General features: G+C 30.3%; 1 protein-coding gene across 2 annotated transcripts; it reads right to left on the minus strand.

Moving 5' to 3' along the window:
- Nucleotides 1-12,169: 12,169 nt before the first annotated feature.
- On the minus strand, nucleotides 12,170-15,267 carry LOC126670325 (NAD(P)H dehydrogenase (quinone) FQR1). 2 transcript variants are annotated; one of them, XM_050364027.2, is made up of 4 exons: nucleotides 15,113-15,267; nucleotides 13,655-13,748; nucleotides 12,722-12,984; nucleotides 12,170-12,642 (listed from the first exon to the last, which is right to left on the minus strand). In XM_050364027.2, exons 1-4 carry the CDS (start codon nucleotides 15,133-15,135, stop codon nucleotides 12,411-12,413), a joined length of 612 nt encoding a protein of 203 aa, XP_050219984.1. In that variant the 5' UTR covers nucleotides 15,136-15,267; the 3' UTR covers nucleotides 12,170-12,410. The 2 variants fall into 2 exon arrangements, with proteins under 2 accessions (XP_050219984.1, XP_055960778.1); XM_056104803.1 differs by lacking the exon at nucleotides 15,113-15,267 and adding an exon at nucleotides 14,494-14,512.
- Nucleotides 15,268-17,923: the final 2,656 nt, after the last annotated feature.

Raw genomic sequence — 17,923 nt, forward strand, 5'->3', positions numbered from 1 at the left:
TTTTTGATTTTTCATTTTCAACTGTACCCTGAAGTACTAAATTGATCTCTTTTCATATATAAAAAAGGTTAAAATAATCCTTTAAATTTAACTATTATTCTAATAAGACATTAATCATATTAATTGTTCAAAAATACCTTCTTTTTCAAAAAAAAAATTAAATCAATAATAAATATTTAATTTATATAATTTTTTTTTTGAAAAAAAATTCCGGACTCCTTCTCGAAGGAGGAGCACGAGCTGCTCCTTCCTCCATGGAAGGAAGAGCAGATCTGCTCCTCTCCCCCATGGAGGAAGGAGTTGCTCGTGGAGGAAGGAGAGCTCCTCCGGCATTAAAACGATAAAAAGAAATTAAAAAAAAATAGCGGGTTCGATAAATCGGGGGAGTACGATGGTACGCCGAAAATATTTCTTTAAATAATTTAATTTGTTATTAAAATATTTAAAAATAATAAATTAGAAGATGAATTTGAACATTTTTAAAGTTGAAAGACTTATTTGTATTTTTTAAAATAAGGAAAAATATGGTGGAACCCTTCTATTTAGTTGTTATTAACATTTTTATCCTTAAAAATTTTATATAGTCAATTGTACACTTTTGGGGTAGAGATGAAAATGAAAAATCAAAAAAAGGGTACAAATGAACTTTTTCCTAGGTCATGGTATAAACGAAAAAATATTATAAGGTGGGGATTTTTTAAGTAATTAGCTGCCAATTTTTGATATTCAATTTTGTCCCATTATTCATTTTATTTTAATTGTTTCAATTATGATCATTTCGTAATTTAAATTCTAATTTTGGTCAGTACTTTCCAAATCAAAAAAGATTAGAACTAAAAATATTATAAAACATTTGATATTTAAAAAAAATGATTGACTAAAATTGAAATGCATTTGTTAAAAATTGACTAAAACTAGACTGTGTTTGCTACAAAATTGACTAAAATTGATATTTTTGATAGATTTGATCAGCCGAAAATTTGGTATTTTTAAAGATTAACCTGATTTATATAATCTATTCATTAAGTTAGACAGCCTAATTAGGGGTGAGAAAAAACCGAACCAAACCATTAATCTGATCCAAATCAATCCGAAATTCATTTTGGTTTGGTTAAAATGGTTAAAATGGATTGGTTTGATTTCAAATTATAAAAAAGTATGGTTTTTAGTTTTGGTTTGATTTCAACTAGTGGTTAACCGAACCGACCGAAAAGCCGAAGTTTACAATAATATTATTTTTATTAATATTTATATATGTTTAAATAAATATAAAATTTATTTATTGAAATATTTATATAAAAATATAATATGTGTGTATAGATACATATATGAAAATAAAACATATAAACTAATACACACATATAAGTAAAAATTATTATGCATAATTTTAATTATTACGTATAATTAGATTATAATTTTTATCTAAATCTATATTAACCAAACCGAATCAAACCAAACCGAAACAGATGCTAAAGTTTGGTTAACCGAACCGAAATTTTACATAAATATTTGGCGTGGTTTGGTTTTTATATTTTCCCTTAAAATATGGTTTGGTTTTGGAGTTTACTAAATCAAACCAAACCAAACCGAACCATGCTCACCCCTAAGCCTCATAATAGTTTAGTTCTTTAAAAAAAAATTAGCTGGTTATATTATATACTCTTTTCAAGAAGTATAGAATTACTTAAATATACTAATCATAAAGATAATGAATAACTATTTTCCAAGTTTATTATATTATGTCATTTGTACAGCAAAATAATAAAATATGTATAATTAAAAAAACCTATATTGATATTTTTAATGAGACATGCCTCATTTTTTTATTTTACTAATTTTGCATTACATGTTATGCTCGTAGCTCGTAATGTAACTTGTCAATTTTATGTATTAATTAATTTTTTCTGTAATATATACCAATTTATTTTATTTATTATCAATAAAAAATTAGTTAGAGGTTTTTATTAGAAATAAATATCATATTTCAATTTATTAATTCTTAAAATTATTTGACGTCAATAACATGTATTTATAATTTATTAATATTAATTAAATAACCTTTCTTTAGTTTAGTCTAATCTTTAGTCTAATCAGAAAGGATTCTATCATTTCTATATCCGCAATTCAATATAGATGACCATTGGTATAATTAATATTAAATTGACTAGAGTTTTTACTACATTAAAAAATACTTTTATGTTCTGGATTAAATCTATATTGATTAATGATACTAATTAGTAAAGTTGTAGTAATTAAATTTGTCATAATTATATTTATTTATTTTAAAACTGTAATAAATATTAAATGAGTTAGGGTTTTTGTTGAATTAGAAAATATCTTGTGAGTTGAATTAAATTTTTTATATTAATCAAATTTAATTTAATTATATCATTATATTTTATATACAATTAATATTATACTTTTTTATTTAATTAGAAAATATTTTATGAGTTGGATTAGATTTATTATATTAATTAAATATATAACAAATATATCATTGCATTTTATTTAGGGTTAATGTTATAAAAAATTCACCAATTTTACATGTTTTTTCAATTTAATCACGTTCTTTAAAACTTCTCATAAACATACACCAACTTTCATTTTTTTCTCAAATTCATACACGGTGTTGATGTGTCATTTAAAATGGCTTACACCTCATCAAATTGCACATATCATGCAAGCACCGTGTATGAATTTGGGAAAAAAAGAAAAATTTATGTATATTTATAAGAAGTTTTAAAAAACGTGACTAAATTGAGAAAACATATAAAGTTGGTGAATTTTTATAACATTATCCTTTTTATTTATGATAAATTAGTTAGAAATAGAGTTTTTGTTGGACTAAAAAATATCTTATGGGTTGAATTATGATTATTAATTTAATTAATTAAATATATTAATAGTTAAAATAATATTAAAGTTAACATAAAAAATTTTGTCCCCTGTGCTTTTATACATAATATAGATCGACAATATATTTTTGCAATTGATATGACCCAGCCGACTTATAAAACCATCATTTCATGAGAATATACAGGCAAAATGTAATATTTAGTTATGTGAAATATTACAATTTTTAAATTGAGTCTCTCTATTACAATTTGTTTATATTGAATTTTTTTACACTTTTAGTTTTGTACATATTAGATCCTTCCGTCTTTAAAAGTGTTAATGGTTATTAAAAATAACGATTGAAGAATTTATTTTCACAAAAAAAAATAGCAAATATTCAAGTTGAAGAAGCTAATGTGAAAAATAAATAAAAAATTATTTCAGTTGCACTGACGCTGACGTGAAATACACATATTTCATTTTCATAAAGTATATAAAATTAAAAATATAAAAACTACTAGTACAACTTAACAAATAGGACCCAATTCATAAAACTATAATAATGCAAGCATCCAAATACGTGTTTTGCCAATATATAAAGTAACTTCATGCATTCATGCATAGATTTATAAAATAATAAAAAAAAAACTATTGGATGTCAAATACACAGGCAATAATTGAATAAATAATTATTAAAAATAAATCACTTGGTGCGTTATAATGATGTTATAGTGACGTCAATTTAGTGTAGGAGGCGCAAATTTCCAATTCTGAAGCGTATGAAATGAAATTAATTTGGAAGAACTCTTTTTTCTTGGCTTAGAAAATGGAACACAATCATTAGTTAAATCAATATTCTCCCCGACAAAGCTAAATATTCCCAAACAAAATTTATCTTTTCTTCCCCCTTCTTGGCACGCTATGAACCAAGAAAATAAAGTTTTTTAGGATTACAGTATTAATTAGAGTTAAATGCGAACTAAACCATAACTTTATCGTGTTTAATAATTACAATACAAATTTTAACTTTAATAATAGAATTAGATGCAAATTAATTTTTTACTGGCTTAATTATACAAAGAGTTAAAACTTTTTATAAAATTATTTAATATTTTCAAAGTTTGTAAATCTACCCTATTTGACAATTTCATTACATTCTACTCACTTTTGTTTCAACCAATTTAATTGGGATTGAGATTCCCTCAAATTCATTTTGAACTTGAGGGGTCAAATTGATGATCTACACCGTTCATTGTAAAATGAACGGTGTAGATCAAAAAGATATAATTTTAATTAAATTAATCTACACCGTTTATTTTACAATGAACGGTGTAGATTAACAACATGACCCTCTCAAGTTCAAAATGAACTTGAGGGAATTCCAATCTATTTAGTTGCCTCAATTTTCAGTTGAATTTCTATAGCACTCTTTAGTTAATAAAAATATTATTTTTCAGAATTGTATAATTTACTCCTAGTCTAAAATAAATCCAAAACAACAGCAAAATTTAATTGTAAATTGTATACCTTTATGTACAAAAAAGAAGCAAGTTTGATATTCAAAATGAAAAAAGAAAAAAGAAAATGTCTGTTATTTAAGGTGAAAAATTGGCACAGTTAAATTAATTGAAAATAAATTAAATAGATCTACAACAGAATTATTGAATAGGGATAAATTTACAAATCTTGAAAGTTTTTGATAAATTTGCAAAAATAATCAAAAAAGTTTGATCTTTGGGCATTGTTATATGTTTTTTACGATTCGGAACACCATGCAATTTTTTAATGAAAAAATGTTGATATAAACACCAAAATGTACATTGCTCCAATATTCATGTGATCATTTTTTTATCAAAATATTACTCGATATTCCGAGTTGTAAAAATTTGATAGATTATATTTGATATTAATAATATTTAAAAATTGTGTTATAATTACAAAACACATTGAAGTTCATGCTTTGTTTTGTAATTAACCCTATTATTTAATATTGACTTAAAAACTATTTCTACAATTAAAACGTTTAGACGAACAGATACGTGATTGTTCAAATTTAATTGAAAGTCTCCAATACGAACTACATACCTACATTAAAATTTAGTAAGAAAAATTTGCCACCCATGTAGTACATATAATATCCGATCTGAACTTAGATAATCGGTGTTCAATATGATGCCCGGAAATCGGATGATTAAATAAGAAACTATTTCTAGCGATGAACATCATTTTGCATTCGTGTAAACATGAATAAAGAAGGCCAAATGTTGTAAAAAGGCCAAACCTTTCACAAAAGTCCTGAACTTTCAATTTTGTCGATTTTGGCCAAAAACTGATTATTTGGTTTCACAAAAGTCCTGATCTTTCAATTTTTTCGATTTTGGGCAAAAATGGATTATTTGGTTTCACAAAAGTCCTGACCTTTCAATATATGTGCATGTCACATAGGCGACACATAGGCAAATTGAAATCAAATTGAGATTTGACCACAATTGAAACCAAATAATCTGTTTCTGGCCAAAATCGACAAAATTGAAAGGTCAGGACTTTTGTGATACTTTTATGAACGGTTTCGCCTTTTTACGACATTTGGCTTATAAAGAAAGATGAGCTAATGAATTACATCACACATTCATAATCTTATATGTATATCTATATCATATTATAACTGGCCTGGAATTTGTGCATATAGGCCTAGTCTTGGATATATTCCAGCTAGATGAAGATGTGCCATTCAATATTTCTTTATTATTAGACAATCGAATTGAGCACTGCCAAAAAACCAAAACAAGAAAGCCTATATGGGCAGATTCAAGAAAGAAGATAGATATAATATTAACTATCTGGTGCAACAAATAAAAGTTGATAAATGCACATGCTATATATATATATATATATATATATATACACACACACACATAAAATGAAGGGATGATACTGGGTTTTTGGTAGAATGGTATAAGGAGGAAAAAGAAAATGAAAAGTTTTGATGGGTTTACCTTAGTAAGTACTTGTGTGATTGTAACAATTGAAAGATCATTGATTACAAAGGAGCCAAATCCTTTTGTTTGTACAATCTCAACGTAACAAATAGAAATTATAATAAATTAGAAAAGGGAATGGAGTGAGCAAACGGCCGGTTCGAAAAAACTTATCGATTTTATTAAGACCAAATTAATCGAACTATTTACCAAAAACAAAACCAAATCAGCCAAATCAGTCGATTAAATTGGTAAATTTGGTTAAATCGATAAAAAGGATTAAGAAAAACAAAAGGAAATATGGTTAATTCAATTAAACCAAATTTTTAACAAAACCATTACTGAGTCAGAAAAACATCTCACAAAACCAACCAAACTTACCGAATTAACCAGAATCTTTAACCATACTTAACCAAAATATACTGGTTAGTTCAGTTTAACCGAATTCTAGCTCACCCCTGGAACTAGTAGTAGCAAATCTAAAATTTTAAACACAAATCTAGTGAAGTGCCCAACTTTATGCATACCTTTACACAATGATATTGGTAATAGATATTGATTGTCCATATATATTCACATAAAGTTCAGAAATCCCAGAAATGGATCCCAAAATCAATAAAACTAGTGGCAGACCAAGGTATAATAATTTGAGGGTCAAAACTTTAAGTACAATAGTGTATAATATAAAAACTCAAGTGTTGCAAGGGCAATAACATAAATTTTGAGAGAGTTGTATAATATTTTAGCTTTAAGCTAAAAAGTTGTCACTGGATATTAATACTAACTAAGCAGAGAATAATATGGAGAATTAATAATAATAAGAAGAAGAATAACAATACTAAAAAGCTGACAGAAGACTGAGATGCAGAGGTGGCTGAATATGTTAAAGTTTTAAATGCTTAAAGCTACTTCTTCTCAATAGCAGGTCCTCATGGTCATGGCAGCCTTTTCTCAAATCCAAATTAAATGAACAAGAAAAATCATAACCTTCTTTTGGAGACTAGTGTTTGTCATATTCTATAAATGGATTGGTGGTGCTCACATAGTTAACACAAGTGTATATCGCAACAAAGAAGTGCAAATTTTACAGAATTAAATGTAATTCATACTATCAAATCTGAAAATGCCAACAAATGTAAGTAGCAGAATTCAGATTTCAACATACCTTCCAGCTTAGACAAAGCCCTCACTATTAAAGAAATGAATTAGGGAGATAAATCTCTTCTCTGATTTATTACCTTGTGATCATGAAGCTTATATACAAGAGAGATGCCATGTCATTAATCCTCTACAACATGCTGACATGGCAAATAACAGAAAACAGAAAGAGCGGGAAAGAAGAAATGAAGAGCTATACTAAGCTATGTACAAGACTATACTAAGCTTAATAAATATATAACTCTAATAGCCTCCCCTCAAGCTGCATACAGATTCTGGATGCAAAGCTTGAGTTTGACAGCAGCAAGATCAGCAGGTGAGACTGGTTTGGTAAAACAATCAGCCAGTTGTGCACTTGAAGAAACAGGCAGCAAATGGATAACTCCTTTAAGAACCAAATCTCTCACAAGATGACAATCAATCTCTATGTGTTTCGTTCTTTCGTGAAACACAGGGTTGTGGGCAATATGGATGGCAGACTGATTATCACAGTATAAAAGAGCAGGATTGGAATGAGTGACTTGTAAATCATGCAGAAGATAAAGAAGCCATTGAAGCTCACAAGAAGTGGATGCCATTGCTCTATATTCTGCTTCTGAGGAAGGACGAGAGATGGTTTGCTGTTTCTTGGACCTCCAAGATATTAAGGATTCTCCTAGGAAAATACAAAATCCTGTCACAGATTTTCTAGAATCTGGACAACTGGCCCAGTCTGAGTCAGTGAATGCTTTAAGCTGGAGAGAGCTAGAAGCTGAGAAAAACAAACCCTGACCAGGAGCTTGTTTAATATATCTGAGAATTCTGTGGACTGCTGCAAGATGAAACTCAGTAGGGCAGTCCAGGAATTGAGACAAATGATGAACAGCAAACTGAATATCAGGACGAGTATTGCAAAGATAGAGCAATTTACCAATCAACTGTCTATATGGAGTACTATCTGGCAAAACAGGACTGTCTCCTTTGAAAAGCTTAGAAGCAAGAGATAAAGGAGAAGGAACAGGCTTGCAATCTAGAAAGCCTGAATCTGTGAGAATATCAATGCTATATTTTCTCTGGCATAGATTGATACCTGAAGAGGATCTTGCTACCTCAAAGCCAAGAAAATATCTGAGTTGTCCCAAATCTTTGATTTTAAAAGCATCATGAAGGAATGCTTTGACTGCAGAAATGAGTGGCATATGATCACTTGCCAATATCACATCATCAACATAGACTAAGAGGGCAATGAAGTGACCCTTATCAGTCTTAGTAAAGAGAGAAGAATCTGCAGAAGCTTGAATAAAACCTTGCTGAAAGAGAGCAGAAGTTAATTTTGCATTCCACATTCTGCTAGCTTGCTTAAGACCATAGAGTGATTTTTGGAGTTTGCAGACTTGATTTGGAACAGAAGAATGAAATCCTTGTGGTGGCAACATGTAAACATCTTCATGCAAATCTCCATGCAAGAAGGCATTGTTAATATCCAATTGGTGTAGAAACCAATTTTTAGCAGCAACAACAGCTAATAATGTTCTGATAGTACTCATTTTTGCCACAGGAGAGAAAGTATCAATATAATCAAGTCCACACTGTTGGTTATACCCTTTGGCAACTAACCTGGCCTTGCACCTCTCAAATGAACCATCAGCATGACATTTGGTTTTATAAACCCATTTGCAGCCAATGGGATGTTTGCCAGAAGGTAAAGACATGAGAGTCCATGTTTTGTTTGCTTCTAATGCATTGATTTCTTGAGCCATTGCTTCTTTCCAACAGGGATATTTGATAGCCTCATTATAAGACTTTGGTTCTGTTAAGGAATCAATTTGAGCAGAAAAAGCTCTATGTGGAGAAGAAAGAAGAGAATAAGAAAGAAATTTGTGAATTGAATGAGGACTTGTGACAGCATTAATAGAAGAAGATGGCAAAGGTTTATAAACATAATCTTTTAGTTTGGATGGGGGATGAGTAGATCTAGATGATCTTCTCAGATTAGAAGGAGAAATGGTAGGTAAAGAAAATGAAGTTTGGTCTGGTATAGGATTAGGTGTGAAGTCTGGTGTTGGCAAAGAAGCAGAAACAGAAAAAGGTGGAAAAGACTCATCTGGTGGTGTTTCATAGGATAGAGGAAAAACAAAATCATTATCAGAAATATTAGGAGAAGAAGTAGCTGGATTAGCATAAGGGAAAACAGATTCATAGAATACTACATCTCTGGAAACAAAAATCTTCTTAGAATGTAAATCAAAGAGTTTGTATCCTTTGGATGTAGTGGATATGCCAATGAACAAACATTTATGAGCCCTGTAATCAAATTTCGTTCTTAACTCTGCAATGGTAGAAGCATAGCACAGGCAACCAAATACTTTTAAGATAGAGTATTGTGGTGCAGATTTGTGAAGAATTTCAAAGGGCTGAAATTTTAGAGATCTGGCTACATTTAGTAGGTGTTGATGCTTTCTTTCCACAATACTGTTCTGTTGTGGAGTGTAAACACAGCTGGTTTGGTGTATTATACCCTTGGAACCATAAAAAGTTGGCATAGAAAACTCCAAAGCATTATATGTTCTTATGCTTTTAACTTTACTCTGAAATTGTGTTTCAACCAAAGTGCAGAATTGCTGAACCAAGCCTCTAGTTTCTCCTTTGGATTTCAACAAAAATATCCAAGTATAACGGCTGTGGTCATCCACTATTGTTAAAAAATACTTGTGACCATACAAAGAAACAGCTTTTGTAGGTCCCCATACATCCATGTGCACTAAATCAAAGACTTTATTACTCAGAGAAGTACTTACAGGAAATGGAAGTCGTTTTTGCTTAGCAAAATGACATATATCACAATTACTATGAGTAGGTAATTTGATATCTGGATTTATACTTTGAAGGAGCTTTATTCTACCATTGGATAGATGACTAAGTCTGTAGTGCCAAATGTCAGACTTGTCAATTTCTGCAGAAGAGGAAGCCACAGAACTACATATAGGTGTTACTGGAAGATCATAAGAATCTGTCAATCTCAAATGATACAAGCCATTCTTTTTATCAGCTAAGCCAATCAATCTCCATGCCCTCATGTCCTGAATGAGACAAGCATTAGCATACAATATCAAGCATATGTGTTTAGACTGCTCAGTGAGTTTACTAGTAGAGATAAGGTTGAATGAAAATTTTGGCACAAAGAGGACATTTTCCAGAATTGGGAAAGAGTTAAGTATCACAGTCCCAATATGAGTAACAGGAACATTTTCACCATTTGGTAGCTTGACATAAATTCCACTAATGGAATAGTAAGTGCTGAATAGACTTAAAGAACAACATATGTGATCTGAAGCTCCAGTATCAATGATCCATGTGTTTGTATAAGGCAAACTTGAACATGAACTCAGAGAATAGACCATACCTGTAGGTTTATGATCTGGTTTAAAATTGCTGGATAAAGTGTTAATTTGATGTGATCCTTCATTATTCTGGATAAGACTCATAATCTTTGAGTATTGTTCTGGAGTAAAACTCACAGATGTGCTAGCTGCATTAGAATTTCCAGAATAAGAGTGTGAATGATTAAAGTTGTTGCTGTTCCCAGAAGGCTGATTAAAGCTGTTTCTGTCAGGAGGATTAAAGCTGCTGTTGCCAGGAAAATTACTCCTATTGCCTGCAGGATAAGAGTTATTGCCTGGATATGTACCTCTCCCTTTAGGTTTATAACCAGGAGGAAATCCATGTTTCCTGTAGCATATGTCAACTGTGTAACCATTATAACCACAATGTGTGCACTGTTTCTTAGGTCCTTGATAAGGTCCAGGCAGAATGCCTCTTTGAAAATTCTGATTAGGTACAAATGGTCTTCTTGCACCATTATATCCAACAGCATTAACAAAAACTGGTGTTTCCTGAGACTCATATGAGTTCTGATCCTGTGACTCAACTGCATTAACAGATTTGCTATAAAAAAATGAAGATTCTTTTACCTCAGGAACCTTTACTCCCAATTGTCTTTCTTCTTGGATGACCATTGAGAATACCTTGTTGATCTCAGGTAGAACAGGATACATCATTATCTGTGATCTTATTGTGTTATAATTCTCATTCAAGCCTCTAGTGAATCTGAGAACATAATCATGATGCTGAAAATCTCTTGCAAGTTTAATTGCATCACAACTGCAAGCTGGCTCACAAGTGCAGTTAGGAATAGTCCTCAAATTGGATAGTTCATCCCATAAGACTTTGAGGTTTGTGAAGTAATCAGTAACAGTCAAATCTCCTTGCTTGAATGCAAAAATTTCTTCTTGTAATTCTGCAATTCTACAAGCATCTCCTTGAGAAAATCTTTCTCTCAAGTCATTCCACACATCAATAGCTCCATCAATCCACATTACACTTTTTCTTATGTTAGGTGACAATGTATGTAAGATCCAAGACTGTACCATCACATTGCACCTATCCCAGGCAGCATAGATTTCTTCATGCTTTGAAGGAATCTTTATTGATCCATCAATAAATTTTTTTTTATTCTTTGATCTCAACGCCATTTTCATCGATCTAGCCCAAGAATGATAGTTAGATCCAACTAAAGAAGTTGTAACAAGAACAACAGAAGGATTTTCATTAGGATGAAGATAAAATGGACGACATTTCTTCTGGTCTCAAAGAAGAACCAGTGCTCATGATTAATAACAGAATCAAATCTGTTTGGCAAGAAAGAAAAAGATAGAAAGAATGACGGATTCTGAATCAAAAATTGATCAGAAACTTTATAGAAAGAACAGATTCTGAATCGCAATGACAAGATGAGCAAGATGATCTATTTTGTAAAGTGAGATCATGAGAGAAGAGAGAAATATGGTCTGTTTGGTAGCTGAGAAAGTGATGAGAAAGTGAAAGAAAAACGGCAGTTACTGCTGAGAAAAGAAGAACAGAGAATAATGCTCTGATACCATATTAAAGAAATGAATTAGGGAGATAAATCTCTTCTCTGATTTATTACCTTGTGATCATGAAGCTTATATACAAGAGAGATGCCATGTCATTAATCCTCTACAACATGCTGACATGGCAAATAACAGAAAACAGAAAGAGCGGGAAAGAAGAAATGAAGAGCTATACTAAGCTATGTACAAGACTATACTAAGCTTAATAAATATATAACTCTAATACTCACTTCCCTGCAGGATATTAAGTTGATGGAGACGACGGGGAGGCAACGGATAATCACGGCATACAAATAAAAAACTTAATTCATATTATCAAATCTGACAATGCCGATGAACGGCAAAATGGAGAAAACTTGTTCTGATCCATCCAAGAGATACAGATATATTGAGATAAGAAACTATTATGTGTAACACACAAACACAGCTTATAACCAACAAAGCAATGATTATTTTTTGCAAGTGCATGATCTATCGAGTAGAAAAATATAATGTAACAATCGAACTATACTTTTGTGATCAGTTGAAGTTATGCAGATCCCTTCAACTTCTTTGTGATGCCGGCAATGTACTTCCCCTGGTGGAAAGCTTGCTCCAATTCCAGCTCCGAGGGCTGTCTTGATCCATCGCCAGCGTAAGTTCCTGCACCATAAGGACTTCCACCTTTCACTTGCTCCATCTCGAACATGCCAGCTCCAAATGTGTAACCAATCGGAACAAATATCATTCCGTGATGAACAAGCTGAGTTATAGCAGTTAACCTGGGACAATTCAATTTAAAATGTTGATTATTTTATATGTTTAGCAACTTAATTAGATAAGAGTGACCTAGGGGCTTACGGTGTTGTCTCTTGTCCACCACCTTGAGATCCAGTGCTATAGAAGATTCCAGCAGGTTTGCCGGCAAGTTGCTGAGTCCTCCAGAGTCCGCCAGTTGCATCCATAAAAGCTTTGAATTGAGCAGCCATCATTCCAAATCTTGTTGGGAAGCCAAAAATAAACCCATCAGCATCGGCAAGGTCGTTAGGAGTGATGATCGGTACGTCACTCTTTGGTGGTGCACTCATCTTTCCTAGCACGTCCTCATGGAGTATCTCGGGAACCTATTCCACATACCAAGTAGATTTATTATATAACCAGCCTGTAAATTTTGCAAGTAAATACTAATACTAAAACATTTAAGCCAAGAAAATATAGGATCTTCCAAATCAATGCTTAAAGAAAATAAGCAAAAAGTCATAGCCAGGAGGTATCGAAACATTGATCAACCAAAAAATCTCGAAATATCCTTAGGAAAATCATAAGCAGAACAGCCTTTGAAATTGAAAGACAAAATGGAGAACAATACATAACAAGATATGCTTGTACAATCACACTGGCAACTAAATATGGAATAGCTAATCTAATTATGTTGTCTATAAAATATTTACAGCGCGCATAAGTCACTTGACATGACACATTCATACACAAATAATGCAACTGAAACAAATTTAATGTAAGTAAGAGATGTGAAGTTGGCTTGATAACTCAAACTGTAACTCCAAAAAATTATAAAACAAAGTCAATGAAAGTATGAAACATAAACTATCTTATTGTGCCCCATTGGAACACAATGTACACTTTGGTGATCGAGCTGGGCTGCTGGAGAGACCAGCGAAATAATTTACCTAGGAATTAAATTTAAAAAAAAAATTGGTTTCAAGACATATTGGTTCTGTATAATTTTCTGGAAGAGCCACATTATAATTATTATGAACTGAAAAATACACTAACCTGCCATAGTTTGGCTTCAACGCCTTCAACAGATGCAGCCCCTTTCTTGATCTCCTCGGCCAGTTTCTCCACATGTCCATACATGGAATAGTACCTAAAATAACAATGTAAATGGTGAAAAAAAGAAGCCAAATCCAGCAACCTAAATAATATTAACTACAGCCAGAATCCGCTTGTAGCATAAGAGATATAAAATGTAAGCATTTCCATACAAATATATATTTACAAATTACAGTGCTGTATCTGAGCTACGTTAGCATCACTGAGCAATGCTTATATATCCTGCCTCCATTTCAGCATTTTCTAGCTCTCTAACCTAGCTAACACGCACGGTGAAATTGTAATAAAATACCCCTTTATAAATTTAAATTTTCTTACCATCTTTGTGAAATTGTAATAAAATATATAACACTTTATATTTGTATCCTCCTTATGAAAAATTTCTACTAGTCATGCACACAACCATAGTTGTCAAATCAAGATTTGAATCGAAAATCGAAATGCTTAATTAGCGAATCGAGAAACGAGAATCGAATTGTAAGATTCGGTTTATAGTTTTAGTATTTGTGAAAAATAATACACTCGCATAAATTATACTATGATATTTCATATATTCCTTAACATTTGAACTATATAATTATTGAACACAAAAAATAAAGTCTAACAAATAGAATTAGGATAAACATTTTTAGCACAATTGCTTAGAAAACACATTCCTAAAATAGAAATTACTAAATTAAAAAAAGTATTAAACAGATTTAGGTACTAGTAACACGGTTTCATATTAAAACAACAATAGTTATTATTTTTTTCTAGTTTTTTCATGAAATTGATCTTACTATTTACTATTGAAGATTGAATTCTATAGATTCAGCAGAGTTTCTGATTAATTTGTCATTCCTTCGGATATACGAATCCTTTAGGTGATAAATCGTATTGATTAAAGTATTCAAATCGTGAATCGTATGAATTTGATAACAGGACACACAACAGAAATTCAATTTGCAGTTCATAATATGTTCAACAAAACCATAAAAATGGCAGAAACTGAACTGAATCTATTTTGCTTAAGCGATTTACAAAAATAATTGTCGCAAAAAGTAACGAAGCATAAAATAAAGAAAAAAAATGAATCTAGTCCAAAAAAAGAGTAAATACATTAAGCGTGTGACACGTTGACTGAGCTGTAATTCACCTACTTTTTCAACTCCACTACAAACTCACTAACAATAATTCATTTTAACTCAAGAAAAGAATAAACTGTCTATCATTCATTATTTTCTCACCATCCAAACAGATTTCAATTATACATTAGTAAAAACAGAAATAGCAGAAAAATTAACAGCTAAACAAACAAATAATTCACAGATCGACAAGCAAATTCAAATCAAACTAAATTTGATCCGAACAAATATTCAAAAGAAGAAAAGCAAAGTGAATAGAAGATCAGAGACGTACACAATATACAGTTTGGCAGCCATTGAAGAAGAGAATGAGCAAAACGACACTGTAGATTTAGCGTTTTGATTGCGAGTTGAGAGTGGGTGGAGCAGGAGGAGAGTGATTCTTTATTTGTTTGGGAGAAAATGAAACGTTGACGATGAAAGAAAAGGCAATTCCCATAACACACTCCCTTTTTATAGTTGCATATCGCATACAACGGTTTTTTTTATTTCCTTTTTTTAATTTGTTTTTTTAATTAACTAGTTTCGCATTACGTGCTATGCACGTGGCTCGTAACGTAACTTCTCAATGAACATATTAATAAATTTATTATAATTATATCAATTTTTTTATTTATAATTAATATTAAATTAGTTAAAAAATTTTGTAAAAGTAAATATAATATATTCGGTTATTAAATTTTTTTTCATACTAAATTTATTGTTCTTTTGATTTTATAATAACCATAATTAAATAATAATTTAATTTTATTAATAATATCTTTAAAAATAATAAGATAGAAATTTAAATAATAATATATTGACCAAATACAATATTTTAATTTTGTAATTCAATCAAACTAAAAGATAGATATTCCTACTAATTTGGAGATAATTTAGTTATTTTGTACATACTAAAAATTAAATTGGAGATAATTTAGCTACCTATTCTAATTAGGACTTTAATTACAATAGTAATTAATTAATTAAATAATTAATTGGTTAATGACTATAAAATCTTTATTTAGTAGTAAACTGAAAAGGATTATTCAGTAAATTTGCCTGTCCCCCCCCCATCCGTGCTTTTATATATAGTATAGATTAGTCGTATTTAGAATCAGTCTTTTCAAATCAAGACAGAACCGGTTATGGAAATTAAGCAACCAATCTTGTTGGGTTTTTATTGACCAATGTGTGAAGCCGATTTAATTAGAAATTGATAAATGCTTAAAAAAAATTGATAACCGGAAAGGGAGATCGCTTGTGAAAAGATTTGAATCCATAATTTAATAGTTTGCCACATAGCGCTTATATTATTTGAGATATAACTCATTGGTAAATATTTCAAATTAAAAGGACAAGAGAACGGAGATTCAGCTAATTTTTAGTTAATTTTATCCGTTGTGACAAATATTTAGATATATAGAGAAATTCATATATATACTCAGTCTACCACGTCATCCGTAGGTTAAACCAATCATATAATACCACCTCATTAAAATGAGGGTATTTTTATAATTTCGTTTGTTATTTCTATACACTTTTGGATAATGATATTACAAGAATACCCTTATTTTAAAGAGGTGTTATGATATGATTGATTTAGTCTATAGATGACGTGGTGGACTGAGTCTACCTAAGAATTTCTCTAGATATATAACTTAGATTAAATCTATCCAACTGCTAAAAAATTAAAAGGTAGTTAAAGTATATAAATGAAAATAGGTGAAAATAATTAATTTGTTATTAAGGAAGATTTATGATGGAAAATTGAATGATTAATGGTGATGATAGGTTGTTGTCACGCTGGTCATCATCATCATTGGTCTGTCTTACTTTCCTAAGACTAATTTTAACTTCTCTAGAACGTTTCTTTTTATTTTTCTTGTTGAGGATTATTAGTGGTAATTATGTTGTCTTTAATTTTTATTTGTTGGTCGTAGGACAGCTATTTCTTATAGCTGGTGGCTGTTAGCTGTTGCTGATAGTTGTTAACTGTTGGCTGGTAGCTGATAGCTGATAGACCATAAATATTTGGTGAAATTTAATTATTTGTAGCTGTTTATATATAAAATGACCGTAAAAGACATAATTTTTGTTTTTATTTATTAAATTATGAATATATTATATCATATATTATTTAATAAAAGCATTAATAATTATTTTTTATAAGAAGTAAAATTTAGTTTAAACTTATTTAGATATTTTTTTGATAAATTTGAAATAAACTTTTCAAAAAGTTATTAAATTATATTTGGTTTAATATAAATAAAATAATTTTATATAATTTATAAATGATTAGAGTATTTAAAAATAATTTAAATAATTTTATATATATATAAAAACGATATATTCTAATAAGGGTGATTTGTCTAAATAATGAAACAGCTATCAGCTGTTGGCAAAAAACTCCAAAATGGAGCTTTTCAAACAGCAGCTGTTGGAGGTTCAAAGAGCTCCAAAAAGCTCTGAAAAATTTCTCACCAAACACTTTGGTGGAGTTTTTTGAAAAGCAAAAGTCAAAAACTCCACAAAAAAGCTGAACTAAACACCCCCTAAGTGGGTGTTCTTCTTCCAAGTAATTGAATTGTCATTGTATCAAAATCAGAAAGTTCTTATATAAAGAGAAAAAAAATAACCAAATTAAGACTGGTTTAACATAATATTTTTAACACTAAGTGAGTTATTTATGTTCGGTTATTATTCTTTCGATCTTTAAATGATGTGCTCATATTCTGTTTATTTATAATCTATAATATTTATGTTCGGTTTGTATTGCTCGTGTTAATTCGTTTAACTGCTAAACGAACCGAGTTTATGAAGAAGGTCATTTTGTAAAATTTTGTGTAACATTTTGTGATTTTATTATTTAAAATAAAAAGTTTTAGATATTTAAAGAGTCTCATGGAAATGCTATTACAAGGGAAATTGGAGAATTAATTAGTGTTTTTTTCCTGCTCTTTCTTTTTGGAATTACTTTGATCTATATGTTTTTCGTTTTTCTTTTTGGCAAAGAACATAGAAATGTTTGAGAATTTTTGATTTTTCTAACAAATTGGAAACATTTAGGTATCAGGATGACGTATCATATATTACATGCTGACCC

The sequence above is a fragment of the Mercurialis annua genome, linkage group LG2 (genome assembly GCF_937616625.2).
Source record: "Mercurialis annua linkage group LG2, ddMerAnnu1.2, whole genome shotgun sequence".
Lineage (NCBI taxonomy): Eukaryota > Viridiplantae > Streptophyta > Magnoliopsida > Malpighiales > Euphorbiaceae > Mercurialis > Mercurialis annua.

Bases quoted from the DNA above. Each gene is read 5' to 3' on its own strand.
- LOC126670325 (XM_050364027.2), bottom strand. From the start codon at position 15,135: ATGGCTGCCAAACTGTATATTGT. The intron at 13,749-15,112 runs GTACGTCTCTGA...TTGTTATTTTAG, and splicing joins GCTGCCAAACTGTATATTGT to GTACTATTCCATGTATGGAC. The intron at 12,643-12,721 runs GTAAGCCCCTAG...GAATTGTCCCAG, and splicing joins GGTGGACAAGAGACAACACC to GTTAACTGCTATAACTCAGC.